This window comes from Microchirus variegatus, assembly GCF_963457635.1.
Source record: "Microchirus variegatus genome assembly, chromosome: 1".
NCBI classification, from domain to species: Eukaryota; Metazoa; Chordata; class Actinopteri; order Pleuronectiformes; family Soleidae; genus Microchirus; species Microchirus variegatus.
This window is the reverse complement of record NC_139802.1, coordinates 34988486-35015741: the sequence shown is the minus strand read 5'-3', so window position 1 is coordinate 35015741 and position 27256 is coordinate 34988486. Positions and strand designations below refer to the sequence as shown.

General features: G+C 40.2%; 2 protein-coding genes across 2 annotated transcripts in view; both read right to left on the bottom strand.

Moving 5' to 3' along the window:
* Positions 1–453: 453 nt before the first annotated feature.
* sdad1 (SDA1 domain containing 1) lies at positions 454–7360 on the bottom strand. Its single transcript, XM_083901077.1, has 22 exons — positions 7146–7360; positions 6957–7061; positions 6647–6745; positions 6424–6534; positions 6147–6218; positions 5938–6038; positions 5788–5845; positions 5607–5681; positions 5335–5436; positions 5159–5228; positions 4937–5040; positions 4797–4854; positions 4642–4700; positions 4480–4556; positions 3579–3676; positions 3418–3494; positions 2426–2555; positions 2188–2279; positions 1903–2093; positions 1244–1328; positions 820–981; positions 454–711 (listed from the first exon to the last, which is right to left on the bottom strand). Exons 1-22 carry the CDS (start codon positions 7233–7235, stop codon positions 667–669), a joined length of 2061 nt encoding a protein of 686 aa, XP_083757203.1. The 5' UTR covers positions 7236–7360; the 3' UTR covers positions 454–666.
* A 993-nt stretch (positions 7361–8353) lies between these two features.
* Positions 8354–27256, bottom strand: part of ptpn13 (protein tyrosine phosphatase non-receptor type 13) — a 46912-nt gene continuing 28009 nt past the window's right edge. Inside the window, exons 12-49 of the mRNA XM_083886416.1 lie at positions 27060–27231; positions 26160–26310; positions 25905–26043; positions 25618–25770; positions 25041–25223; positions 24755–24917; positions 23459–23873; positions 22788–22894; positions 22566–22619; positions 21974–22063; positions 21690–21797; positions 21261–21392; positions 20684–21150; positions 20108–20224; positions 18845–18938; positions 18663–18748; positions 18416–18584; positions 17135–17352; positions 16947–17045; positions 16006–16382; positions 15753–15915; positions 15490–15645; positions 15157–15328; positions 14240–14450; positions 14008–14096; positions 13866–13918; positions 13494–13649; positions 12324–12489; positions 12150–12239; positions 11939–12045; positions 11793–11848; positions 11573–11670; positions 11209–11357; positions 10277–10367; positions 9856–10193; positions 9561–9776; positions 9403–9465; positions 8354–9317 (exon numbers count right to left, since the gene is read on the bottom strand). Coding sequence (XP_083742542.1) covers positions 9240–9317; positions 9403–9465; positions 9561–9776; positions 9856–10193; positions 10277–10367; positions 11209–11357; positions 11573–11670; positions 11793–11848; positions 11939–12045; positions 12150–12239; positions 12324–12489; positions 13494–13649; positions 13866–13918; positions 14008–14096; positions 14240–14450; positions 15157–15328; positions 15490–15645; positions 15753–15915; positions 16006–16382; positions 16947–17045; positions 17135–17352; positions 18416–18584; positions 18663–18748; positions 18845–18938; positions 20108–20224; positions 20684–21150; positions 21261–21392; positions 21690–21797; positions 21974–22063; positions 22566–22619; positions 22788–22894; positions 23459–23873; positions 24755–24917; positions 25041–25223; positions 25618–25770; positions 25905–26043; positions 26160–26310; positions 27060–27231 — 5946 coding nt within the window. The 3' untranslated portion in view covers positions 8354–9239. The remainder of the gene's footprint in view (positions 9318–9402; positions 9466–9560; positions 9777–9855; positions 10194–10276; positions 10368–11208; positions 11358–11572; positions 11671–11792; positions 11849–11938; positions 12046–12149; positions 12240–12323; positions 12490–13493; positions 13650–13865; positions 13919–14007; positions 14097–14239; positions 14451–15156; positions 15329–15489; positions 15646–15752; positions 15916–16005; positions 16383–16946; positions 17046–17134; positions 17353–18415; positions 18585–18662; positions 18749–18844; positions 18939–20107; positions 20225–20683; positions 21151–21260; positions 21393–21689; positions 21798–21973; positions 22064–22565; positions 22620–22787; positions 22895–23458; positions 23874–24754; positions 24918–25040; positions 25224–25617; positions 25771–25904; positions 26044–26159; positions 26311–27059; positions 27232–27256) is intronic.

Sequence of the window (27256 nt, the reverse complement as noted above, 5' to 3'; positions counted from 1 at the left end):
CTCATGAGTCGACACTAATAACATTGTTATTGTGATGTTTGTGACGTTTTAATTATTTGTTTGGATGCAACTCTTACTTTTATTGTTGACATAAAATAAAAATATTAATTCAGCTTTTCAACTTTATTATACTATTTATTATATTATACCACTATAACTTTATTATTCAACTTATTGTATAAACACAGCTTTTATTGAGTTGCAAATGTAAATTGAGCAATCCTCTGCATTAGTGAAATAATAAAGCTGAAAATCAGAGGGAGCAGAATTTCCCACAAGGCTTTCACAACAACAGGATAAAAACACACAACTAGTGTGACCTCATCTATAAAAAGATATGCTTTCCTTTAATGGAAATAACCAAAGCCATTTGTGTGCTACAGACATTTTTAACAACACAGGGACAGATGTTATGTTTGACCAATTTTAGGTCATTTATTAAAAGGGGGGAAAAAGCAGAAGTTGTAGCTGAGGAGCTGCAACACACACCAAAATGAGATAATATCGAGAATGAAAAGAAACATGATTACAATTACAGAACTATCAGATGGGATTTATTTTAGCCACGGAATATAATACATTATTAAGCCAAGTTAATGTATAATATCACTGGACACAGTCAACAGGTCAGGTAAGTGATTGTGTCCAACATCATGTCCATGTGTCCTACTTGTGCTTCCTCTTCCTGAGGAGCGAGTCTCGTAGAGCAATCTGTGGAATGAAGACAAACATTGTTTTACATGAAACGCAAAGACAGTTCCCTTCTTTTATTTGACACAAATAATGAATCGAGTCAAATCCAGGAGCACATTCACTTACCTGTTTCTCTCTGAAGGAGCGTTTGCCCTTGGTCCTCACATTTCGACTGTGTCTCATCATCATGAAGTTCTTTGACCTCTTCTTCTCCTTGTTGCTGGTGCTGGCGAACGGGTTCAGCTTGTGATGCTTTTTCACAAAGTCCTTCCGGTCGGATCGGCCCGCCTACAAAACCGAGCATCGGGAAACGATAATGGTCAGCAACAGTGCAATTATTGAAATTACATGAAAAGGTAAGAAAATGTTTATCGTACCCCTTTTTTTTTCATATTTTATAAACCAAAGAATAAATGAGGAAAATAATTATTAAACTGTATTTATAATTTGCAGCACTGCACATCATTGTGTACCGTGACAAACCACTGCTCAGCTTTTCAGCAAGCAAATCTTAAAACGAAATGAGCCGACCGTAAACGCAGGCTTATACCATTGCTGTTGCCAGACGCGTTTCCTTATCGTCTTTTGGTTTTTTGTGTAGTTTCTCGATGTTTCTCAGTGTCAGCAGCTCCCCTCTGCAGAATATGAAAAAAAACACACAAACACATTACACTACAATAACAACACTATTATTTCAAGAGCAAGAGACCTGAAAATACTTGTATTTCAAGAATAATCATCATTGCAAAATATAGATTCTTAGGGGTCGTTCACATGCAGCATCTTTCGCAGATGAAAATATCCCAACTGTTTCCAGGACGAACAATGCTGATAATCCATTGTCTTTTAAGATTATTCATTAATTCGGTGAGACTGCAGTAATCTCAGTCATGTCAGCAGCTCCCAGGTTTGGGTTGTTTCAAGAAAAAAAAGAAAGAAAAGTAAAACAAAATTTAAGTGACAGGAAATGACATCAGCCACAGAGTATCACTCTTTGGCCACTGGTAGGGCCTCCGGAGTCCAAAATATGAGGATTTAAATGATTAAAAAGTTGATTTTGCATAATATGGGACCTTGAAGAATGATGAAGACTGCAGCCTTGGTTAAAAACTCCTCTGCCTTCTTCCATGCGTTTTTCACATGCTTTAAAAAAACAAAACAAAAAACTCTGAATCTGAATGACCCCTTAAAACTCTGTCTCATTCTCACCTGTTGTCATCCTCATCGTCAAGGTCCACAGTTTTCCTCTTCTGACCTTTGCCCGGTGCAGCATTGACCTCCTTGGCCATCTGGACCAGACGGATCTTCTTGAAGTCGTCCTGAGTGAGAAGCCTGCTGCTGCTCACCGACGCTGCCTTGGCTTTTCTCTCCTCCACTGGTATATTCTGGAGCTTTTCAGCCTTATACCAACATAGAAAACTCACATTAAAACAAGCTTAGCGAGCATAACACACGCTATATATATATAATCTTTATATGACAGTTTAGTCTCACCACTTCTGCTGTGTCTTCATCAGATGAGTGATGAACGTCCACCCACTCCCCGTCCTCATCATCGTCACTTATGCTGGCGCTCTCCCAGCCCTCTGTCGTATACAGCGTGAAAAACATAGGCGTTTTATTGAATATCTACCATCTTTTACAAGCTCAGTACATTAGAGGAAAAGGTTCCATTTACAGAAGGAATCCGAAAATGTGAGGATAAATGTTTATTAATAAGAGGATAGCTGACCTTCATTCTCCTCTCCCTCTTTTTTCTCCTCCTCCTCGTCCAGGACTTCAGCTCCAGGGATGTAATCTTTAGCTTCAAGTTCTCCGTATTCTTTGATCTTAGCTTCTGTTGATGCCTCTGTGGGTCTCCCCTGGACAACAACAAGCAGAGTGGTGTTAAGAGTTTGGGATCTTGTAACAGTGCTCTCCCATCAACAGAGGTAAAAATAATAATCGACATTTAACAGTTCATTCAACATTCATTAATTGAACAGTTCATTAGAACAGATGCACAGAGTAATATTTCTTTAACTATCATAGACTGTATTATGATCTCTCTCTTATGATATCTCACATGATTTATAACATCAGTAAGCATTTTCCTGTGGAGTAAATGATCTCAATCATTAGTTTCGACTGAAATATAATATGTGACTTCTAGTATCAAAAACTGACGTAACACTGGTCATATTGTAAATCTCAAACTTGACAGGAGCAACCAGAAGACGATATCCATTCTAGAGCTGAAACAATTAATCGGTTATTAATCGATTACTAAATGAATCGTCAAGTGTTTTGATAATCGATTCATCCGTTTGAAGCTTTTTTCATGATTAAACCAAGATTTCTGATTGTTTTAGCTTCTTAAATGTGAATATTTTCTTTGTTTCTTTGCTTCACATAACAAAGAAATCATTAAAACGGAATCATTTTGACATTCGAGAACATCGTCATTTCCATGTTTGACAAACACTGATCAACGTTTTCTGACATTTTAGGGACCAAACGATTCAGCGAGAAAATAATCGACAGATTAATCGATGACAAAAATAATTCTTAGTTGCAGCTCTTATCCATTCTAGGTATGGTCTGAAAATGAACACCAAACAAACACCAGCAATGTACTCTGTGTAAATAGTTGTTTCTCTCATTCTGTGTTATTACACAAAACGTAATCAGAATGTTTCACATTTTGAATCAAAACATTTTTTTTGGAACATTCAGTCAACTCACTCTGTCCCTCTTGTGCAGCATCTGTGGATTGAGGCTCCTGAACAGCTGGATCAGTCCCCGTGCAGCCATCATCACATCTGAGGCAAAGACATGTGTTTAAGTGAACATGCACATATTCTCACACACACGCAAAAGTACACTGGCTATCAAATGAGACTCACTCTTGTCCTTGTGGAGCTTGTACTGAGCCAGGTCCTGCAGCAGGTCTTCATTGATGGCGAGTGGACAACGGGCTGCCACCTCTTTAATGGCATTAATCCTGAGGCACAGAGAGGGGAAAACTTTACAGTGAAACCGAGTATGGCAAATGAAAGCAGAGATGTTCAAAAGCCGAATTCACCTCATTGAATTTTAAAGGTCCCATATTATATCCTATTTCTCTAAGTTAACCGAGTTCCCTGGTGTCCTAATGAACATCAAAATACCATAAGGATGAAGCACCACCGCAGTTCAATCACCCTGCCAAAACAGTCCTATTCAGAACGCTCTGTTTAGTAGTATCTCTTTAAAAACAAAAAAAAAGTAAAAAGAAACAAGGTACAGGAAATGACATCAGCCACAGAGGCTACTGGGAGCTAACAGCAGTTAGCATTTGAAAAAGTGATAATTTGCAGGCTTTAGCAGGCACATTCCCATCATATATAACATGTATCCACTGGACAGATAAATCCCCTGAGGCTGGAGGTTTGTGTAGAACTCTGTGCTGCACTGTGGAGCCAAGAATAGAACTTTTCGCCGACTTCTGGTTTTCAGATACCGTTGCCCTCGTCAGCACTCTCGCATTTTTTTAACGGAGAGAACAATTCCAGGAACTTAGCGTCTTGTGACGTCCCACTGAGTGCGGAAGTCAACATTTTATCTCCTGTACTTAGACTGAGGAGGACCACAAAAACATGAGTGAGTCATCTTTTTTCATGCGACAGGTAAGACCTCCAGAGTCCCAAATGTAAGAATTTAAATGATTTTGTTGATAAGTTGATTTTGATGCAGACACCTATGTTTAGATTAGGGCTGAATAAGAGGTTATGAGGAAATAATTTAGTTGATGTGAAAGCTACTTACCCCACAGTCATGACCTCCCCTGAGTTTCTGTCTGTCACAAAGTTATTTGCAATGGTCATGATGACAGGTTCAATGATCTGCATGGGTGGGAAAAAAAATGGTGTTCACATTGTTCATGTGAAACATGAGGTTCTAAATAAAAATGTGCAGGTACCCGTGTACCTCTGGTGGGACGAGCTGGTGGGACGACTGCGCAGCACACAGGAGAATCTTTGTCACTTCTATAAAAATGACAGACAGGTGGTTTTAAATGTGTCACAGCACAAGTCAAATGACTTAAACATATTTAAGAGTGATTATATTTCTAATATTTTTACCTCTTTGATGGGGCTGAAGAAATCTCTGGACGAAGGCATAATAATTGAAGAGGAAAAGCTGTAGAGGGGGAAAGAACAATAAGTATGGTACACGTATGCTATGCTATGTACAAGTACGCGAGTTCAAAATGATCACTGACCTCATGGATTCCAACGAGTCTGGATAGGAGCTCCATCATCATGATCTTCACCTCAAAGCGCTCTTTAGAGTCTTCCAACTGTTTCAAGAGCTTCTCTGAGAAGTCTTCACCAAAAATAACATATTTGATAGTGAGCACACTTGTGCAAAACATGTCACCCAAATGTCTCTGGGCAAATTCTTTGTATAGTGCAGTACAGTGTAGAGGACAGGTGAGATTTACCTTGTGGGTCATGAATGAGGTGAATGGCAGAAAAATTGAAGACCTCTGCTTTCCCCTTTTTCTTGTGTTTCTGCAAAAACAAACGAGTATTGAGAATCAAAGCGATTAACGTGATTTATCTGAACACTCAATGGACAAAACAAGTCCTGTATGTGCATTTTTTATTACAGTGGTACCTTGAGGACTTTCATTGCTTTTTCCAACTTCTTCTTGTTTTTGGTGGATTTCTTGCCCGTGGAGAATCTCACCTTCAGGTCTCGGACCGACGGTCCCTCTGGCTGAATACAAAACTGATGCTTAACAAAAAAGTGTTGCACCATTTGAAGTGATACTGGCACAACTAGCTGGCCCTTGAATTGGCGCTTAAGTCTCTTTATAATAACACAAATATAGTTAGTCTTGAAAATAAGTCCTAATGTCTTGGTTTCAAACATTCTGTTATACTGACCTCTGAATCTGAATCACTCTCGTTCTTTTCGTCTTCATCTTTGCCCAAGAAGAATTTAAGACCTGCAACAAGGATCTACAAAGGGAGATGCAGGTGAAAAGATGTTCACTCATAATTCTATTCATTCAATATAATACGCTAGTGATTGCTTTCAAAATGAAAATAAATAAACAGAACAAACCTTGGTCACTTTGGAGAAGCAGGCTGTGGTAATGACGTTAACCGTCTTTGCATCATTCCTAAAGCACAGACAAAATAAAATACAAATAAATTACAAAAAGATCTAATGGGTTCTCCTCACTCTCTCTCTCTCTCTGTGAATGATACTCACCATACGTTTCTTCTGTAAAGCTCCCCCATTACGTCTAAAGAGATCTTTGCTGCGATGGGATTGCTGTCTCTAAGCATGGTGTACATGAAGTTCTGTAGCACCTGAAACACACATTATACAACAAAGAGTGAGATTCAGTTATTTAAAGATGGTTCGTCACACAACATGAGAGACAGTCACAAATAAAGCCTGAGGGTTTGTGTACTTACTGTGTTGACCTTGTTGTTTTTGTGCTTGGAATTGATGTTTTTGATATCAGCCACTATGTGTGTGTACAGTGTCTGTGGAGAGAAAAAATGCAATAAAAGGAGATGACATGATCAGAGAGGAACACAAACATTGACTCTGAAACCTCATACCATGTTAACATAACATATATTAGCACTTCCTTATATGGAGCCAAATTCAAAGTCTTCTTTAGTTATAAAGTTATAAAGACCATTCCTCGATAATGGGGTTGTTTGAGCAGTGAAGTGGAGAGATTACCTTCCTAAGCAGTTTGTCGTGGCATCGCAGCAGCTCGAAGAACAGTTCCAGGAGACCGGTCGGGTCAATCAGGTTTTTATTCCTCAGAAGGATCAGTGATTTGCAGAAGGTCTGACGTAGGTGGGGTGAGAAAATCACATTTCACTGTCGATGTGGCATAAAAATCATGACATGTCACCTGTGGTGAGAATAACTATGTCGTCACACAGGTTCAGCTTCTTACCATTCTTAAGTCTGACTCCAGGACTGTGTGGTGAGTGAGTAACATCTCAGACAGCTCTTTAGGGAAGGTGGACAGATGTTCCAGGTAACAGTGAGCGACCTGATAGAAAGAGATCAACCATTAGCTTCTACTACATGTGAGGGATCAGCATCAGGGCTGCTTTGTGTTCAGACACATAGAAGTGTCAAATTAGCTCATTTAGATCGTCTTTCTCATTAGAATGAGAACTTTGAACCGTATCGTAATCTCAATAACGATCAAAAATAATGACAACTTTCATTGTTGACCATTTTGTGTAGCTTGAATTCACCTGAGAAATAAACATGACGAGCTCTGCCAGCTCCTTGTTGGGTTTGTCCGGCTGCAGTTTGAAGATGTGAACATTGGACTGGTAATGTCGGTACTGCTGCATAAACTGAAGATGACACAAGTTGTTAACTATAATTCATTTTTTGTTCTGACATAAATAACACGAGTGTACACGTTAATGCTGACTTACCTCTTCCACGTACGACTGTGGATCCCTCTTTATCAAATTCTGCAGTTGCGGCAAATTGTTTGGCAGTTTGTTGTTGTGTCGTCCGGACATGATTTAATCTTATTATGTGATATTCTCTATGAGAATACACTAATATTGATAAAAAAGAATAGCAATGTAAAGGGGGAAAAATATTTTTCACGGAGAAAGCGTGGCAGCAGAGTAGGCTGCCATTAAACACCACAACAGGAAGTATACTTGAACGTCACTTCCGCTTCAGTTAAAGGGCACCATCGTCTTTTTCCTTCGAGGTTTGGCGTTTTACTGTGAAATAAATCACGATAAAAGCTAATTTGAGCGTAAACAAGCATTTTTAACCATTTTTTACTGCATTTATTTAACACCTAACATTATTTAAAACAAGTTCATTTCAGTGATATGTTTGATAAATGAAGCACATCCTAATTTCAAGCACTTAGGCTATAAAAATACTACAAAAGGTATTGGGCAACTTCGACCTAATTCTGGGAGTGAACGCTTAACATACGTATCACCGACAGTGGCACGCAAGTGGTAAACGCATGAGGAACTGGCTGCCATTCATTTATATTTAAAAAAAAATTATATAAATAAAAAATTTATATATTGTTTCTAAAGGAGTGCATTTCTAATGGAGAAAGGTGATTCAGTACCCTATAATTGTAACTTTTTTATAGCCGTATTGCCAATACCTTTCTATCTTGTACTTTCACATATGTGGAAATACATGTTTACCATTTTATTATCTTCATCTTTACTGCCTTTGCTACTGTTATAATGTAAATTTATCCACGGCAGGAATATTGTACTGCATATCGTAAGCTGTTTCACCCCACGTCAGTGTCAGGTAAAATATGATATAAAACATGACTCTAGCACCACCTGGTGGTGGAACGAGGTAATAGCTGCAGCCACTGACAATATACTCAGATTGTGCATTCGGTTTATACATATGATGGCCAGTGAAACATGGACCAAAAGTCGTGAAGGTTCCAGTCTTTGAAAAGTATATAAAAGAACAGTTGATTAAATCCCAAAGTCCATATAGAAACCAGAGTTAGTTTGTGTTTATTTTTTATTTTTGACAAGATAACATTTTCAATATAATGCAGTAAAAAAAAACCTTCACATACTATATTCATTTATTTATTTTTCTATTAACTTTTCAAACAGCCTCAGCATAGGTAAACATCATAGGCAGCATTTTTGCATTTTCATATTAAAAAGCAGTGGCCTCCATTTCACTCTTGTCCAACCAGAATCAAACCGTTTACATGTGCACAAGACAAGCTGTAGCGTCTTACTCTTCAGTGGGTTCGATGGACAACAAACTTGCTGAAGCTGTATATATTTTTTAAAAATGTTTTTATATGTACTTTATATCATGGCAAGTGTCGATCAGAAAGTTAGGAATGTGATGGCAACTTCTGTACAAAGCACGACTGGTAACATTTTTGGGTCGAGAATGAGCCCTAAAGTGACAAAAGACAAGGGAAATATTAGATTTTCTTTAAATGAAATCTTCTGCTACAAACCATTTTAATATGTATCCAGTTTAATTTTTCAGGAGCTTAATATGTACATTTTTAATTTCATCATTTACCTCAGGCAGTTAGCAATCACTGTATATAATAGATTTACAAAGCAAATACTGACATAGTATTCTGTCAAGGCATGTTCCAGCATCAGAATAGGATTCAAAATACACAAGTACGATTTTGTTCCACATAAAATACGAGATCATCGATCACCTTTATAATTATTTTTTAAAATATCCAAGAATCTGACAAAAAAAAACAAAAAAACATTAGTGTTCTCCTACTGGTGATGATAGGAAATACAATCAGCAGTTCTCATAAATGCATTGAAAGGGAGCAGCAGCCAGGGAGAGAAAACTCAAAAAGCAAAACATAAAAATATAGACTTCTTAAAATGGTTTACTCTTAAAAAGGAACTGAATATTTTAAGGCATTAAAAAAACATATTGTGTAAATTTGGCAATTTCTGCCTGTGTCAACTCTGCTCTAGTGAAAAACAGTCACTCAGCCGCTACACGGCGCTGATATGTGGCGTCTACTATCCTGAGATGTTTTCCTCAGCTTGAAGGCATCTGAGGACGTAGAGGATCACTTGATAGCAGAAAATGTATTGATCCTAAGAAAAAAAGAAGGAAGATTTAATATATAAATTAATGTAGTTGATACTATAACCATATTTAAAAAAAGGAAAGAAAAGTTACCTCTGTTTGGACCATTCCCTGTCTCTGAAGTCTCATCGTTCTTACGACGTCTGAAATATCAAACTACAAAAAGGGAAGAAAGAAAAGATGATAAACAAACAGGAAGTTTATTTTTTAACAGCGTGAAAGTAAACAAGATAAAAGACAATCAAACTTACATCAGCATCTTTACTAATGAGACCCAGAACAACGTCTATACAGATGAGCGTTCCTGAGCGACCAATGCCTGCGCTGCAGTGGGTGATTATGGGCCCTGACTGATGAATGTGCCTCATGTAGGAGATAAACGTGAGCAGCTGCTCAGGCTGTGAGGGCGTTCCGTGGTCGGGCCACCCCGTGTAGTTCAAATGAGTTACGTGCTGGATTTCACTGGTCTGAGGAGGAAATGTACATGTTTAAAAAATCAATCAAATTATTCGAAGAAAATAAGAGCGTACGAGGACATAAACTTACAAGGACATCTTTGACCTCGATGAGTCGGATGACAAAGTTGTCCAGATATTGGTCTTTGATGAGCGTGATCTGTAACCGGTCGTCCACCATCTCTGCCGTCCTTGGCGTGTCAGGCCAGTACCGCTGACATTTCACTTTGCCACCCTCCACCTCTTGTGTCATCATGGCAATGACGTTGGACTTCTGCTCCCAAACCATTTGCCAAAAGTCGCCCAGAGTGGTGGGTAAAGGTCCCTGACAGGCGATGTACATGAAGCTCTCGTCCTTCACGGGCATGTTGATGAAGTTGGCGTTGATGTAGCCTCCATCTTTGCCCAGAACAACTCGAGTGGTGTCAACTAGAAGAGTTGAATGAAGTAAAAATGTTTTAGTGACACAGTGACTACACCTCCTTAAAAGACACATATGTGACTTTTCTTACAGGGAACAATGTTCTTGTAGCGATTCTTCTTCTTGTTCTCCTTTGTCTGACCGATTAAACAGTCGTCCAGTGGCTGGAGATTTTGGAGATTCTTTCAAGGAAAAAAAACATTATAATTCACATTGGGGCCGAACACTTCAGGTCATGTATTTACACATAACAATTATAATGACGTATACTGTGATTATGATCAAGTTTCAGAACAGTACTCTATTCATCTAAATATCGATCAATCTAATGTATGATATATTTTTAATAATTATATTTAAATTTGGCATAGATCAAAAAAAATAGCAGTCTAATTGCAATGTTTCATATTGACTTTTAGATTTGAAAACAATGACTTGATTAACCCTACCTCACATAAGATAAGATATAAGACATTTTCATGTTGTTACAGCAACAAAGACAGTAAAGATAAAGATAATAAATAGTAAACATGCATTACCAAAACAATTTACAATATATAAAGATATTAAAGAACCTATATTACACCCTGTTTCTCCAAGTTAAACTAGTTCCCTGGTGCCCTAATGAACAGCCCTAGTAGACACTCTAGTAGAACACTTTAGTAGTATCTATTTAATAATAATAATGAAAAAAAAGTAAAACAAAACTTAAGGGACAGGAAATGACATCAGCCAGAGGCTACTGGGAGCTAGCAGCAGTTAGCATTTGGAAAAGTGATCATTTGGCACATTGCCGTCATATACAACATGTATCCATTGGACAGATAAATCCTCTGAGGCTGGAAGTTTGTGTAGGACTCTGTGCTGCAGGTTGTTATAAAAATAAATAAATTATAATATTATAAATTATATATTGCACTAATGTAAATGTATTGTTATTGCATGTGGTAGGGAGGAATGAGGAGCCTGGTTTCGTGTCGTCTACTGAGAGCAGTGCTTGTGCACTGAAATTAAAATTCTTACTTCAAACTCCTGCAGCGGCACTTTCTGCTCCAGAAGCCCCCTCATCATGCGCACCACGGTGTTGAGCTTTGGTCCGGTGAACTGTCCATCGGGGACCACTTTGACAAGAGGCAAAGAGGTCAGCTCGTCCTCCGTGATGATTGGCCCATCTGAAGAGACACAGACTTATCAAATACCAGTCCTACAAAACAGCGGCACAACAAAGAGGAACTGACTTGTTTGCTAACCATACAAGATATCTTTAGTCACTGATCATTGTCATTACTTTCACAAACATAACCCATGCATGCTATTTGAGACATTTCTTCAAAGTTTAAAATAAGTTAAAATTTTGTGACCAAAGTTTGGACAAAGTCAGTCTTACCATCTCTTGACCTGGAATTCATGTTCTCAATTGGCAGCTCATCACTTCCCCATGTGATTTCATCTTCCTCTGGCTGCCCCGCACTCATTTGCAGATAGCTGTTGATTATTATCATCGACACCAGCGTTGAGCACGTGTGAAATATAACGGGAAGCACTGCACCATATAATTATCAGCCAACATGATACAGGTGTACGCCCCAAAAAACAAAGAATCTTACTTCTCATTTCTCGGATCGTCGACACTCTCCTCTTGCCATTCCACTTTTCGGGAACTCTGATAAAGTGTGGGGGATAAAAAAAAGAAATTAACAAAAGATTATCCAATATAATCAGTTCCAAAAAGTGTGTTGGGTTTGATTTGCACCTCAGGAGAATCTTCAGGTAGAGAAGAGCCATCGCAGTCCGTGTCCTCAGAAAATTCAGCGTCTTTCTCCGTCTCTCCTCCCTGCTCCAATGGACCATCGTCGTAGTCTGTAAGTTGAACAAACACATGTATTATTCACACAGTGTATAACTCATAAATAGATTCAGTTCCTTCATATAACTAGACATTGCATCATTAATGGATGGTCTACCTATTGGCGGTATGGGAGGAAAGCTGCCAGATTTCAGCTCATCCTGGGGAGTACACAGTTTAGTCTTCACTCCACTGTCCTCACTCAGATCTGAAAACGGCAAATACAGATCAAATTCAATCTCGCTATGTTATTGAAATAAGAAATGAGCATTTATCCCTCAAAAATATGTACCTGTATTTTCATTGCACTGGTCAGAGCTGATGGGGAGATAAGCGAGGTATGTGTTTGGGTTTTGGTCTGGCGGTCTGGACACGACTAGATGCACCAAGCCTTTAGCTTTACGGATAGTGGTGACCGCTTTGCTGTGGGTCACACCTGTCATCAGCTCTTCATTCACCTGGGGGGAAATAACACACAACCTCAGAACATCCACAGACACTGCACAGTTACAATCACATAATGCCCATCATATCTAGTACAAACAATTATAATTTTAAAAAGGCATGGCATAGATTTGTAACGATCAGAGCTGTGAGATCGTTTTCTTAAATGTGCTTAATTGTAGAACACTACATTTTTATCATGTTTGAAATTGTATAGTTTTGCAAGTCACAACACTATCTAAGTGCATATTAACTAGAGATGGGAATCACATGGTACCTAACGATATGACACCTGATACATGTTCCACGATACCAATAATATCACGATACAAGGATTCTGTGATAATCAAAATATTGTTTCTCCGCCATTATCCCGCTGTAAACTCCCTCTTCTTTGCCATGTAACTTCCAGTTAAGTTTAACTCATTCATTTGAGCAGCGCCACCACGAGGCGAGACCAAGTAGTGACACCTGGCGAGTGAAACTGACCTAGACTCTTTACTTTAGAGCGCCTTCGTATATTGATTATTAAACTGCAAGAGGGAGGAGGATGATACAGTATATCACAGAATCGATATTTAGACCCACCCCTAATAAGAACAATGTCAAGCAATGATTACCAGTGTACCTTGATTGGAAATCGAATGCAAAGAAAGTCACTTTATTTGATTATTTTTATACTTATCTAAATAAGCAATAAGCATGAAGTAATATCTTCTTAAAAAATTTAATGCAACAGCATTTATGCTTTGCAGAAGTTTTATAAGGCTGCCTTCTCTGTTTCATAAAGGCTGTGCATTAGGGTTGTGCAGATAACTTAACTGGGCTAAATTTGCAATTTTATTTTCCTGGTTAAAAGGCTGGCACAGGTTGTAGCGTTAAATGTATGAAGGTTTCTGGTGTGGGCAGATGAGTTATGTAACATTTAGAACTGAAATAATATACATGAAATCTTATTAAATTAAATTACGATGACTAAAATTATGTTAAAGTCCATCAGATGTCAAAAGGCACTTACCTTCAGCAGCCTGTCTCCCACTTGCAGCTGGCTCAAGGACTCTGCTATTCCTCCTGGTGTGATGGATTTGACAAAAATGCCTCTTTCCCCTCCAATCACAGAGAATCCCAGACCTCCAGACTGCGGCTTTCCGAGATCCAGCTCTAAGATTTCCTCCTGTTTATGTTCCACAAACAAACATGATGTCATCTAAACGGCATGACTCAAAACCAAGCCGCACAAGCAAGCACGCCTGAGCTTAATGGTATTAGTCGACTAATGTTTGATATATCGTAAAACAAGAAAGACAAGGCTCTGAGTTACATACACACACAAAACAATGAATGCAGAAACGGAAGAATACGTCTGAATTAATGCACAATACAAACTCACATCTAAGGGACAAAGTGCTGTGAGACACTCTGCATCGTCTGCTTTAAGAAACCCTGAAACAGAAAACAATGTGACATTTATATGCAAAATAAAACAACATGAAATGACATGTCACAGATAAGCGTCACGGTGTGAAACGTACCATTCATCCTGGATGAAAGTTTAGGGCTGCTAATGTTGTTGTTGAGAAAAGAGACACTTTTCTGTGTGGGAAAAACAGGCTTTCCATCCCTTTGAGGCACAAAAAAGCAGAAAGATATAGAATGTTGAGCTGGAAATAATCTTCTGTTGAGTTAAAACATCAACATTAACACTGACTCAGCATGTAAAATTCCACTGCGTGTCACTCTTTCTCTGTGCTTCAGTGCTTCTACCTTGTGGCTTTGACCGTGAGGTTGTTGAGGGAGAGCTCCAACAGCCTCCTGTTCTCACTCAGAGTCAGCTCCTGCGTGGGAGCACCGTTGATGTAGTGGATTAGATCGAGTGGTTTCAGGCTGCCTTCTTTAGAGGCCAAAGACCCTGGCAGGACGTCCTTCACAAACAGAACGTCATACACACTGTCACTCCCTCCATCCAGTACCAAACCTGGGGAGAGGAGAAAGGAAAGACACCGGAGAATTAAGAATTAATAGTCATAAAATAGTCAACGTGTCATTAGAGATCAAGGAAATATGTTCAACTGAATCAATCTGGCTTCACTGAGCAGACTGCACACTCTCGTGTTTATGTTTTGGTTTGGTGTTTTGATCTGCTGTGCCAACCACCACCATCACCACCCACCTTATAACTCAACACTTCACCACACAGGATGTCGGCAGAGAGCAGCAACTTGCTGAGCTTTGCAAGTGAACAAACCTAAAAAGCCTCAGCACCACTCTCAAAAACATCTTGAAAGGGGCAGAAGAAAAATGAGGCTGCGCAGTAGAGATGCGGAAAGCTGAAAGGAAGACACAGAAGCAACTGCTCTACTCTCTGCCATACACTTTGTCACTAAGAATACAACACATATAACATCCATTATCTCCCCTGTTAATGTGATAATTCTCCTCTGCTGCTCTAAATCAAACGCACTTTAACAATCTATGATGCTGTTACATATGTACATGTTTATGTACACAAATCTGTGCTTCTGTATTTTGGAAGATTTGGCAACCACGCTCTCGCAATGTTTTGAATTGGCACTGTAGTAACCCTCTTAAATGCCAAAGACATATTTTACATATACTGCATATCCCCTTAAATTTCAAACTTGCTAGAGAGGTTATATCAAATGACAAGGGCTGTTTCTTACCCAGTGCATCCTGGCTGCCCTTGAAACAAATGTCTGGCAGCAAGTGGGCTTCAATGGGAGGCTTAGGAGCTTCCAGAACCCTCCCCACCAGCAGGTCAACCACCCGAGGGGCACCACGCACAAGGTTGACCACTTCGGTGTGACCCATATTGCTCACGTCTGTGTCGTTCACCTGTCCAGAGAAAATGAAATAATCATTGTTTGTTGATTTATAAAAGGACTTAATTGGGAAACATTATCTCAAATCTGTACTCAAAACATAGAGCTTGTGATTATTTAATCTGAAACTTTTTGGGTACAAAGGATGAGGGAGGGTTGGGGACAAGTTTGTACCATGATCATTCTGTCCCCGGGCCTTAGTCTTCCATCTCCTTTGGCAGGGTCCTGGACAATGTCATGGATGTAACACCCATGATCATTACCCTTGGTAAGCGTGAAGCCTAAACTGCCCTTCTCTGACTTCATCAGGGAGACCTTTAGCTCAGCTTCCTATCAACAGAGAAGAATACAAGTTAAAATAAAAGTATCTAAATATTATTTTATTTTTAAATTTAGGGTTAGGGTTATATGAGGAGCTCGCCCTCCTCGGTCCCTACCGGTACAAACTCCTCCATGTCCTGTCCATTGCCAGGCATGGTGAGGTTTAAGGGCAGAGGCAGTTGAGGAGGAGGCAGTGGATCTGGGCTTGGGGCAGAGACAGGGGGGGCCATAGGAAGCGTGGGTGCCTCTATATCAGCTGAGACTAGAGATGAAAGATGCCTGGCAAAAACAACCAAAAAGAAAATTTCATATTAGAAAACTACAATAAATGCAGCTGATATTATGAGTACTTCGACACTGATAAATTACCTCTCACTGAGGTTTGATCTTGTCATTTGCAGGTTCGGGGAGTAGAAGGCCGAGTGGATGGTGTCGTCCAGTTGACCCGTGCTGTTGTAACGTCCCAGGTTGCTGCTGGGGGTGTGGTAGACACTCCGCTCCCAAGTCTGCCTGCTGTTCTCCAGGGTGTTTGGGCTGAAGGCTTCCTCCACCTCCTCATCGCCGTCTGTGCTGTCACTGTAGCTGTTGCGGCGGCTGGGGGTTTTGTTCAGCAGCCTCTCCAGCGCGTCCTCCACCAGGCCCTTATTAGTCTTAGCCTGTGGAGCTAAAGGAGAGGTTGTCCTGACGATGCTGGCGCTGGGCTCCGTCTGGGTTAACACCTCCTTTCTGGGTGATGGCCTGGGTGTCTGAGAAGAAATACATTTCATTCATACTGCATTAAAAGCACTGCATAACCTTTGTGAACAGAATCAATGTAGCATTATTTGTGTGCTGTGTCCTTAATCTGAAAATGAGCTATGTCAAGCAATACTATCGGAGCCTGACTTGAGTGTACATTGGCAGTGTAGGCAGGGGATGAGAAGCATTTGTCCCATCAAACTGCTGAATGATCAGCTTTTTTGATCAGCAGAACTCACTTCTGACACTTTACAAATGCACTTCTTTGTGTGTCATACGTCAACTTGTTTGCTTTACCAGAGCAATGTTTGCTGTTGGCTCCATCTGTCTTGACATAGAACTAATATCTTCTTGCTAATCACTAACCACATAAAATCTATGCACTGCTATAATGAGAAACACAAATAAGATGTGTGGAGATAATAGGCTTAATCAACATTGAGTGAACTAATTTCACAATAGTTTGAATTTAACACATTTGTTTATGTTTAAAAGTAACACACTACAGTTTTAGGCATCTAATGGAGCTTGAGAGTCTCATATAGTCGTAAAGGACAGAAACTCTGACTCACCAAAGCTGCAGTGTCCATCTCAGGAAGAATACCAGGTTCAGGTCTACAGAGGCGCAAAGTCACCTCCTGACCAGTTCCTCGCAAAGCTGAAATCACCTCCTGAAAGAAACACACATAATTTCAAATAAATAATAGTAATTGAATAAATAATACCTAATTGTTGCAACAGGATGAGAAGTCTTGCGTACATGTTGCGAGAGTCCTTTGAGGGGCGTTTGATTGACCCGCAGGATGACGTCACCCACGTTGATTCGACCGCTCTCGGCTGCAGGCTGACCAGGAAACAGCTTCTTAACCCGCACCATGCTGGAGCCGCTGTGAGGTTCGTCGTGGATGCTCTCCTCTCGACTAAAACTGAAGCCCAGGCCTGACGTGTTCTTCAGCAGACACACCTCAAACACGTTATCTGTAGAGACAAAAATGCGCAGTGTGAATGATGCATTCAGGCCACACAGAATAAGAGGTTAGAGATACAGGATGTGTGGAAGAATGGGTGGAGGAGCTAAGTAATAGGGAGAGATCAGAACCTGTGAAGATTGTATACCATCTCAGAAACACTTTGAATTTTCCTGTCAATAACACATTTCCTTTGTGGTACCATGTGTTGCTTTTATCTGTCTTATTCCCTCAGGCTTTTACTAGTATTACCATTTCATTATGTTATCCCAATCACTTCCTTGCAATTTTCTCAGAGTGGAAACAAAAGACAAATGACATTAATGTAAACCCATAAATGTAACCTCTCACTGAAAAAAAGAGACACCACTTTGTAATAATCACCATCAGAAATATTGCTAGAATAACTGTAAGAAAGAGGCATATACTGTAGTTGTAGATGATTTAACTAGTCAATGACTCTTCAGAAACAACGCTGGCTTGTTTGGAGAAAGCAGACTATTGATGCCCTTCACACAGGCAAGATAATGAGCTCTAAATGGGCAGCGGAGTGTTGCTAATAGGTTGTACACACACGCTCATTTACTTTCAAATGAAATTACCTACAGTGAGTTACTTTGCCCGCAGAGAACAAATGGCCTCAGTGAAAACACTGTTATTTAATAGTCACAGAGTTATTGCTTTTCATTGCCATCATTACACCAATCATTTATACAGGACTTTGTGGATTCTGGGTGTAAATAGGCAGCACCTGATACCTCATTTCACTATTTCATGTCATTAAGCATCTGCTGTGAAAAAAAGTCTATTACACCAGGTTTATTCAAAACACGCTTGAGCGTTACGTACACATGTTGTAGTCGTTAAACCCTAATATAAGTCTAACTGTCTGTCACATCATTCAAAACCAGATGGCAATGATTACAGACATAAAATGACACATAAAAACAACAAAGCCAGTGCTGCTCTGAGACTCCAGCCCAGTACTGTGATATGTGACATTTCTGCATAACAATATCTAAAAGTTACAATTTACATGTGCATACACTGTGCGTTTAACTGTGCCACCTCACCTTGCGTGATGAAGTTATACTCTGGTTTTTCTTTGACCTCATGCGGTTGTTCTCTGTTTTTGCTCTGCTCTCGGTTGCTGACGACACTCGATCGAGCGCACAGAGGTGTGACGGGAGCGTGGACGTTGTCTGCGGGCGGATGACCCTTCTCCAGCAACAAGGACACCGTCTGAGCGAGGAAATTATTTGCTTAGCGTTTCCTGACCAGCTTGACGGCAACATAATAGGGACAAACGCTGTGCCTCACCTGCCCAGTGTCTCGTAGAGCCTCTACTGCTTGCTGATGAGTGGCTCCCTCCAGACTTTTGCCGTTTACAGCCATCACACGGTCACCTGAGTATAAACAGGACAGACGGAGACTAATTAAGACAGAGAAATAGCTCAACCAGCACTATTTGTAAACCAAACATGAGCATCACGGCTGTTTACCTTTCTGTATCCTTCCATCGAGCTCAGCTGCACCTTTGGGAATGACCGCTTTAATGTAGATGCCTCCATGTCGAACCATAGTGTTGATTCCGCCCTAAGAAACAAAACAGATTTTAATCTACTTGGACAAAGTGACAACCCGAGATTGTGTATGGGAGGTCTGATGGGATGTGTGGAGGTTTTTTTTTCACTGGTAAAATGATAAATGCTTTCGTCTTCACCGTAGGTTTAGAATTGGTGCGTTACATTACTGAAATATTGTAGAAGGGGAAGTTTGGTGCTTTTTACTTTCTGCTTTTGTTTGTTGACCTGATCATAGATCATTTATTGTCTGCCTACACAACGGCTGCACAATTACTGGCTCAGTTTTAAGCTTTATGTGTGTCAGTTGCTTCATGCCACATATTCCATTGACCAAATTCAATTCTAGCAGACTATAATCAATTATTTGTGTTTCCAGAAGTTAATTTCCTTTCCTCATCTCCAGCTGCTCAATTCGTTGAGAGGAAATGATATCTTGCTTTCACACACAGCAAAAAAATGACACAAGCAATGAAACCTGTTACCTTACTGACCTTTAGTTTCATTTTTTTTAAATATTCTTTAAGCAGCAGTTAAAGCATTTATCATTTCAGTCATGAAACACTCAGCGAAGTGTAAATGACCAAAAAAACCATCCACTGTGACGTGACTGATGAGATCGGGGTTAAACACGAACAATCACAAGACAATGTGAATTTCTATATGGTGCCCATTCGGTTCTGATTGTTTTTAGGTGAATTTGATGTTTCCTTTTTTTGTGTTTGCATTGCTGACGCAACAACACGGCGAGTCATTTTGTTTTGCACACAAATATTTGACAGTTATAATGTAAAGACACAAAGTTATTGTGTCTGAAGAGTAAATTAACCCATGCCAATCAATAAAGTGTTGAAATTCTGTTAAAAATAAATGATATTGGTTGCAAATCTCTCTAGAGTTAGCGGCAAACACATAGGCAGCCAGTAGAAAGATCACTTCCTGGACCTGGTTAAACAGTATGAATGTGAAAATGTGTTAATTTTAAAACCCTGCATTGATTAAACCCATCAAAGTATGAAATTGTTGAGTTAGTTGAGCAGAAAATAAATTCCCAAGCGTCATAAAAGCGAATCAACCCAAGCAACAACAAAAAAGTGCATTCACAAACCCACACAAAAATGCCAAAATGAGGAGGGGGAAGGGGCAAAACAAAGAGAGCGTGAAAACCTTTCCAAACAGTACCGTGACACTTATGCCCAGGCTGCTGTCTTTTTTCGACAACTCAACGTCAAATAGATCTCCTGGATGGAGACTATTGACCCCTGGGGCATTACCATTTACATTTTCCATGATGTTTTCCTGCAAACAGAAAACAAGTCGATTTATCACAAGCTGGAACATGCGGAGAGAATAAAGGATCAAGGGAGAGGGAGGAAGCTGAACAAGGTAATACTGGAAGAGGAACGAGCAGACAGTATTCTATTCGGGGGGGGGGGGGGGGGGGAGATGTGCAGTGTTCCGCTAACAAACTGCCTTACATTGACATAGTAAATGCAATGACTGGCAGTTTATAGTGGAAGTTTATATACAGCAGGCAGTTAGTAGTACCAAGCATTTGACAGGTACTGTGTGCAATGCTTGTTTTGAAAAAGAAGAACCAATCTAATCCCAATCTAATATGAACACATTAACAAAAGTTTAATTTTATTTGCTCCACTCAGATATACAAATGTTTTTGTTCAAAAGTTTTGATTGATAAATCCCAGTGTGTAGGATAATTCCTGACAGTGAATGAATTCATTGACACAAATGCCGCACCTTTTTGCCTTTGAGTTTCTCTTGACTACTGGAAAAGGTCTCCTCGTCCATGTCAGAATCCCCCCAGTCAGAATGTTCAGAGACTTTGGGAGCTTCTGACACTTTAGCTTTTCTAGTTTTAGGTGGCAGAGCTGGTGGCACAGTATCCGAAGCCACGTTAGATTCTGGTCTATTTTGTTGGGCCACGGATGAAGATGTGGCAGAAGCTGTAGCTCTTTCAAGCAACTGTTGAACTCCATTAACCGGGAGCGGGCTGATTTTCGTAAAACCGCTTGTCCTGGAGTCCCGAGAACTGAGGCTGGGGTGCTGGTGGACTGTGGACGATGAGGCTGGTGGCGTGGCACTTCTGTGCAGAGGAGGGGTAGGGCTTACTGTTCCTGTGTGCTCCTCTGATGTGGTATCAATATCTAGTTCTCCTCTTAGTGCTTTCATTGCAGACTTGGCCTGGAAGGAGCCAGAAGAGGAATCTGCCAAATCAAGGAACAAGAACAGAGTTATTAATCTACAAGTCTAAGAGTAAAAGCAATATGTAATTCTTATATATTACAAAATACTCCACACATGTCCCTGCTTTTACCTTTGTAGAGCCTCTCTTTGGGCTGCGACACCACCAGAGTAACTTCATCAGGAGCATTTTGAAGACGATCAAGTGTGGAAGCATGAGAGAGTCCCTCTAGGTTCACTTCGTTCACAGAGATCAGTCGGTCGCCTGCATAAACATCACAGCAAGGAGGACAAACGGGTGAGGAAAGACAAGAACCTGCTTTAAATCATTACTGCAAACAAATTCCATAATCCAGTCATTTAAAAACCTAAAAGTGCTGTGGCCCAATTTGAAAGTCTGAAACTTTTCTGTAGCCCACAAATACCTAACTGAATTACAACTCCAATCATTACAAAACCTTTTACTTTCCTTTCTCTATATTTTTAATCATAGTACTGTGCAAAATGGCCAAAATGCGTTAACGTAATTATGAAGAAGGAGGACAGCAAAGCACAGGCCTACCAGGTTTGAGACTACCATTGATGTCGGCAGGACCTCCAGGACTGATGGAGCTAATGATGGTACCAAGATCCATATGACCAGAGTTCTCTCCTCCTACAACCTGGAAACCTGGAGAGAACAAACAGATGTAAATATACACATACAGTACATGTTCACTACGTACATGCTCTTAAAACACATCACATCACATCAGGAGAACACAAATCCCTTAATATATAAACGTACAGTGTTTATATATTAAGTTGTACGCTCTGTTACAGAGACAAGGCAGAAGGGAAACTTACCCAGACCGTACTTTGCATCTTTCTTTAGGTTTACAGTTGTGATCTCTCTCTCTGGAGATGGTAAAGCATTGAGTTTTTTCATGAGTGATTCTGTGTAGTGAAAAAAATTAAATAAATACATGCAATGCATGAGTTCTGTCACGTATCACCAACGCATATGATGAAATTATGGTAAATTAATTCCATTTGGGATTTAAGATGGGTCGTTTATGAAGACTGTAATTATAATCCAACCCAGACAAGCATGCAGTGTGGCTGGTGTGGCTCTACATTAGCACAGTTGGCCGGAAAAGATGGACTTAGCTGGGATGAAAGGGGAGGTCTTGACTTCAGAGCCAACCATTAAGCTTTTAAATGGTGGGAGCCAAGCCAGAGTTCAGTTCCACGGGGCAGACAGCGCAGAACGGACAGGCTCAACTATGCATTATGTAACCGTAATTTTGATTTGCATATCCGTACTTGGCAGCGCCGCGATAAATATGCGGTTCAACAGATTGACCGAGAGGATTAAGATCGCTATAAAATCAGGGGATCGTGGAAAGTTGGTGCGGGAATTTTCTGCAGTTTGTATCTGAGAAATTAAAATACCAACCATCAAAAGAGGCTGGGGTGGAAGGTTGTCCAGAGGAGCTGTGCATACTGACCCCTGGAAAACAAGAAGAGATCAAAAGAATAAAAATAAAAGAATAACGGTGGTGCATTATACGGTACAATGACAGCTGAACCCACAAGGACATTAAATATATACACTACATTTCAGATAACTTAATAAACATTGTCATCACTCATGTGTGTTTTAGGTTAACATCCCCACCTACTACATAAGCTTGGCCATTTTCCTCTATGGAAGAGGAGTCCGAGTCTTTTTTGGACTTGCTGAGGCTCCAGGCCTGGTTATTGTGCAACGCTGCGCTGAATGACCTGTGAGAGGGGAAAAGAATACGATTCAGCCTGAGGAGGCAACTTTTTCAGGAATCAAAAGGAAACTGACTGAATGAAAATAAGAAAAGCATGCTCTGCTACACCAAACGTAGTGTTTATTTCTGTCTGAGCTGTGTGTGCACACAATCCTATTCAACTTAAAATCCCACATGCCATTTGTAAAGCTGACAGAAGAGGGAGCAACTGGCATTCAAATATGTTTTGTTTTTTGTACTGATTAAATAGGAACATAAACACAAACACACAGGTAGGCACAACAACACACAGGGCAGGTTTGAACACCCCCCTCCAGAGGGTTAATTAACACACAGATTTGTCCATGTCTCTGTAGTATGAGGCCAAGTAGCCCCAGTAACAAGACTCAAATTAGTAAACTATAGCGTGAGGTGAGCTTGAAGACTCAAAGAGTGAAGTTTCTGAATAGTTTTGATGGAAAGGAAAACAATTACTAACCAGAGATGAACATCTGTCCTTCATAACAACAAGTGCAGTTTTAAGCAGTATTACTGTCATATGTGGAATGGATCATTTCATTTCACTCACTTGTCTGGGTGGTGTGTCGGAGAGCCTGTGTCTGAGCTGGCTCTGTGGTGTTGCTGGAAGTCAGAGGCCACTTGGTTGGACTGCGGTTGACTCAGTCCACTGTGCGGCTGGCCATGATACGACTTTGCCACCTGGTGCTCTGGAGACTCCGGCATATGTCCAAGGTTGTGGTGGGAGCGGCTCATTGCGCGCGGGTTGGAAAGGACTGTGGAGGCAACTGGATTGTAACCTGGAAAGTGCAGCTCATCTTGGACTAATATTGGGCCGGACGGTGCCTTGTTGAGGGCCGCCTCCGAGTATGAAATCCTCTTCAGTTGGTCTGGGTTAGAGCGCGTCGATAAGCTGTCAGAGCTCACCGTCCTTCCCACTGATTCTCCACTCCGAGAATATTGTAGAAGGTTCAGGGGGCAGTTCTCTGATGACATGCAGGACATACAAGAGAGAAAAAATACTGAATATTGCTCACTTATGAGATATGAATTTACTTGTATATATTACAAACAACAAAACAAAACATATATTCAATTATTGTCCTTGATTATTCAATATTTTTCCTTTATTGAAACTCTACAGGGAGGTACACAATTTCAATTAATCACTTTGTTCAACACCTAAAACTGAAATACATCAATATTTTGCAGGTTCTTACTCTACATGTTTCATATACAACTCCTCTTGAATTATACTTTCCTTCCTCTCTTAATTTGAAAATAACCTGAATACTATTGGGAAGGCTTTACTCTCAACTTGAAAAAGTTGTCTGTCGTTCAAGGTGGTTAATGTACAGTTGGAAATGTCAGGACTGCCCTCAACACTGGTAACCAAGTTTCTACTTCCTGGTGATATCCGTTATAATCATCAAATCTGATGGTCTCCTTGACAGCCTTACAAATATTTAACTTCTGATGAGTCCAGGCCATCCTGCAAGGTGGCACATCATTGATGCAACAGGCTTTTTGTTCAAAGATAGAATTATTATTTATAATTTCACCTAAATGTTCAATAATGAAATTGGGTACGATACAGAAATATATTTTTTGGCAAATGAAAAACAGGTGAAATTGTAAGAAAAGGGAAATACACAAGCATAAGCTTGTGTCTGGTGATAACAAGAAGGCTGGCTGACACATGCAGCTGACATCTTCACAGGGTTTGCCTTCCTCTGCACATGTCATGTGTGGGGTTTTACTTCTCTGGATTACAAATGCAGCTACTTTCTGGTCAAATATTTGCATCCGTCTGAGCCTGAGGTCATGTCATGTGATGATACATTATGCTATACATAAATTGTCCTACCTAGGTCTTGCAGCTCCTGGTTGCTTTGACGGGCCTTCATCTGCAGGTAGAATTTGTGCTGATCGGAGCAGAGCTGCTGCAAATACTGACACGTCTTCATGCTGTCCGTCTGAAATGTGTGCTTAATCCCATCTGACGTGTTCTGTAGGCAAATCTTCTTTTTCTGTAGCAGAGGAAGAAATAAAGCAGCAAAGATAAGCAAAAGCAAATAACAAACAGGGTAACTTGTAGTGAATTAGAGAATGGCACAGTTGTATTTTTCTAGGAAAATAAGACAGGTACGTACTGCAAATGAAATCTTTTTCGTCTCCCTCCAGGGAAACCTAAGCACAGGGGTACGATTTCCGTTTAAGACTTCAAAAATGACTACCGCTTTGGAGTAGACACCCAGCATAATTCCAGTCTGAGACCTCCTCTCTGGGAGCACCCGGTGGAAATGGACTCCGTACTCCGTCAGCTTCTGGCTCAACTTCACAACAACAAACACACAAATGTTTAATTCTTCCACCGTTTTCAGATGTGTCACATAAAATACTACACACTTCATGCAGAAAGTAGGACATTCTTTGGGTCAGTGATCAAAAACGAGTACCGAGTTGTGTAGCATGAATCAAATAGAGCTGATTGAGTAACACACTTCACAAAGACTGAAGGATAAAAGGCAGACGAATGACACAGCTTCTTTTTTGTTGTGGACACTAAAATGTTCTGTTACTTCTTCTGCCAAATTCAACTACTTCCTGGAACACCCACCATTTGGTGCACATAAAATATCACGTTTGACGTGTTTCACAGCACATGTGCAGCAATTAAAAAAAACAAAAAAATAACAATTTGGGACTTTATATTTCTGCCTTGCTGACCTTGAGGAATTCAAACTCCGCCTCTGCCTCAGATGCTCCATAGTAGTTGCTGTGAAGTTTGGGCAGCTCCTCCTTGAGGGTCGTGTGGTCCACTTTATCTAAGACGGAGGCCGGCAAGTAATGCTCCAGCCTGAAATAGGTCTTTCCATGGAGCTAAGGCACAGAGGAGAGAGCAGCATTCATTTTATTTTATACTTATTTATACTATCTTCTAATTCTTAACAGTTTGTTTAAAACTGTATAAAATATGTTTTTGTCTTTTATATCTATTTTTTTAAATCTGGTACCTCAGGTTGGTAATCACTGAATTCAGCCATCAGTGCCAGTGAAGCGAGTAACATGGCACTTTCCGTGTCACAGCGCAACCTCTCCTCCAAGACATCCTTCCTCAGCTGTAGGTAGTACTGATGTTTGGTCATAGCGTGTCTGTTTTCCAGAGAGAGAGAAAAAAAAATGTTGATGTGCCAACATCTGGGCATGGTTCTGTCCAGCGATGATGGAGTCAATGTACCATTTTAGGTTAAGCTTACATGCATACTTACTGTATGAAGCTGACATCATCATGGAAGAATTTGATGCGCAAGAAAAGGTTAAAAGGCACGTCCGACTTTCTCTTCTTGGGATCCTCTTTCCACCCGTCTGGGGCCACTTTGGAAAGTTTGGCATCAGGATCAACGAAGAAAAACTCGTTTTCTGCATGCGTGGGGAGTCAGATTGAGACACTTACAAATTATGTTTGATTTGTAATGACACAGATGTATACTTTCATGATTTCAGGACAGAGCAGCTGTATACTATATATCATGAGCTATTTAAACGTTTCTACATAGCACAACATGCATATCTACAAACACACACAACTCCTACACTACCGTTCAAAAGTTTGGGGTCACTTAGAAATTCCCTTATTTTTTAAGGAAAAGCACTTTTTTCAATGAATATAACGTTAAATGAATCAGGACTCTCTCTATGCATTGTTAATGTGGTAAACGACTATTCTAGCTGCAAACATCTGGTTTTTAATGGAATATGTACATAGGTGTATTGAGGCCCATTTCTAGCAATCATCTCTCCAGTGTTCTAAAGGTACATTGTGTTTGCTAATCGCCCTAGAAGGCTATTGAATGATTAGAAAACCCTTGAAAACCCTTGTGCAATGATGTTAGCACAGCTGAAAACTGTTTTGCTGGTTCTTTGACAAAAGCAAAGTTTGAAGGGCAAAGTTAATATTTTGAATAAAAATTATTATGTCTAATCTTGTCAATGTCTTGACTATATTTTCTATTCATTTTGCATTTCTTTTGATGAATAAAAGTGTGACTTTTAATGGAAAACAAAAAAAATGTATAGGTGACCCCAAACTTTTGAATGGTAGTGTAAATGCACCTAATACACACAAGCACCTGAAGCCACAGACCAATTTAGCTTACAGCACACTGTACCTCTGAGGTATGCAAGGCCAAAGAGATGGTGCTCCACGAGCCCGATGTGGGCGACCACCATGTCCAGAACGTCTTTACAAATGGCCTTGATGTCACAACTTAGCTCCAGCTTTTGGCCGTTCAGCAGCACGACACCCATCTTTCTCTGCACTTCCTCTGCCTTTCCACGTTTCTTGTGGGAAGAAAGGAATAGGAGG

What these genes read in the sequence shown, in the direction of transcription:
- sdad1 (XM_083901077.1), bottom strand. Translation starts at nt 7,235, where the DNA reads ATGTCCGGACGACACAACAACAAACTGCCAAACAATTTGCCGCAACTG. An exon ending in CTTTACAGAAGAAACGTATG is followed by an intron (nt 5,846 to 5,937) that starts GTGAGTATCATT and finishes TCTGTGCTTTAG; the next exon opens with GAATGATGCAAAGACGGTTA. An exon ending in TCTTCAGCCCCATCAAAGAG is followed by an intron (nt 4,701 to 4,796) that starts GTAAAAATATTA and finishes TCATTTTTATAG; the next exon opens with AAGTGACAAAGATTCTCCTG.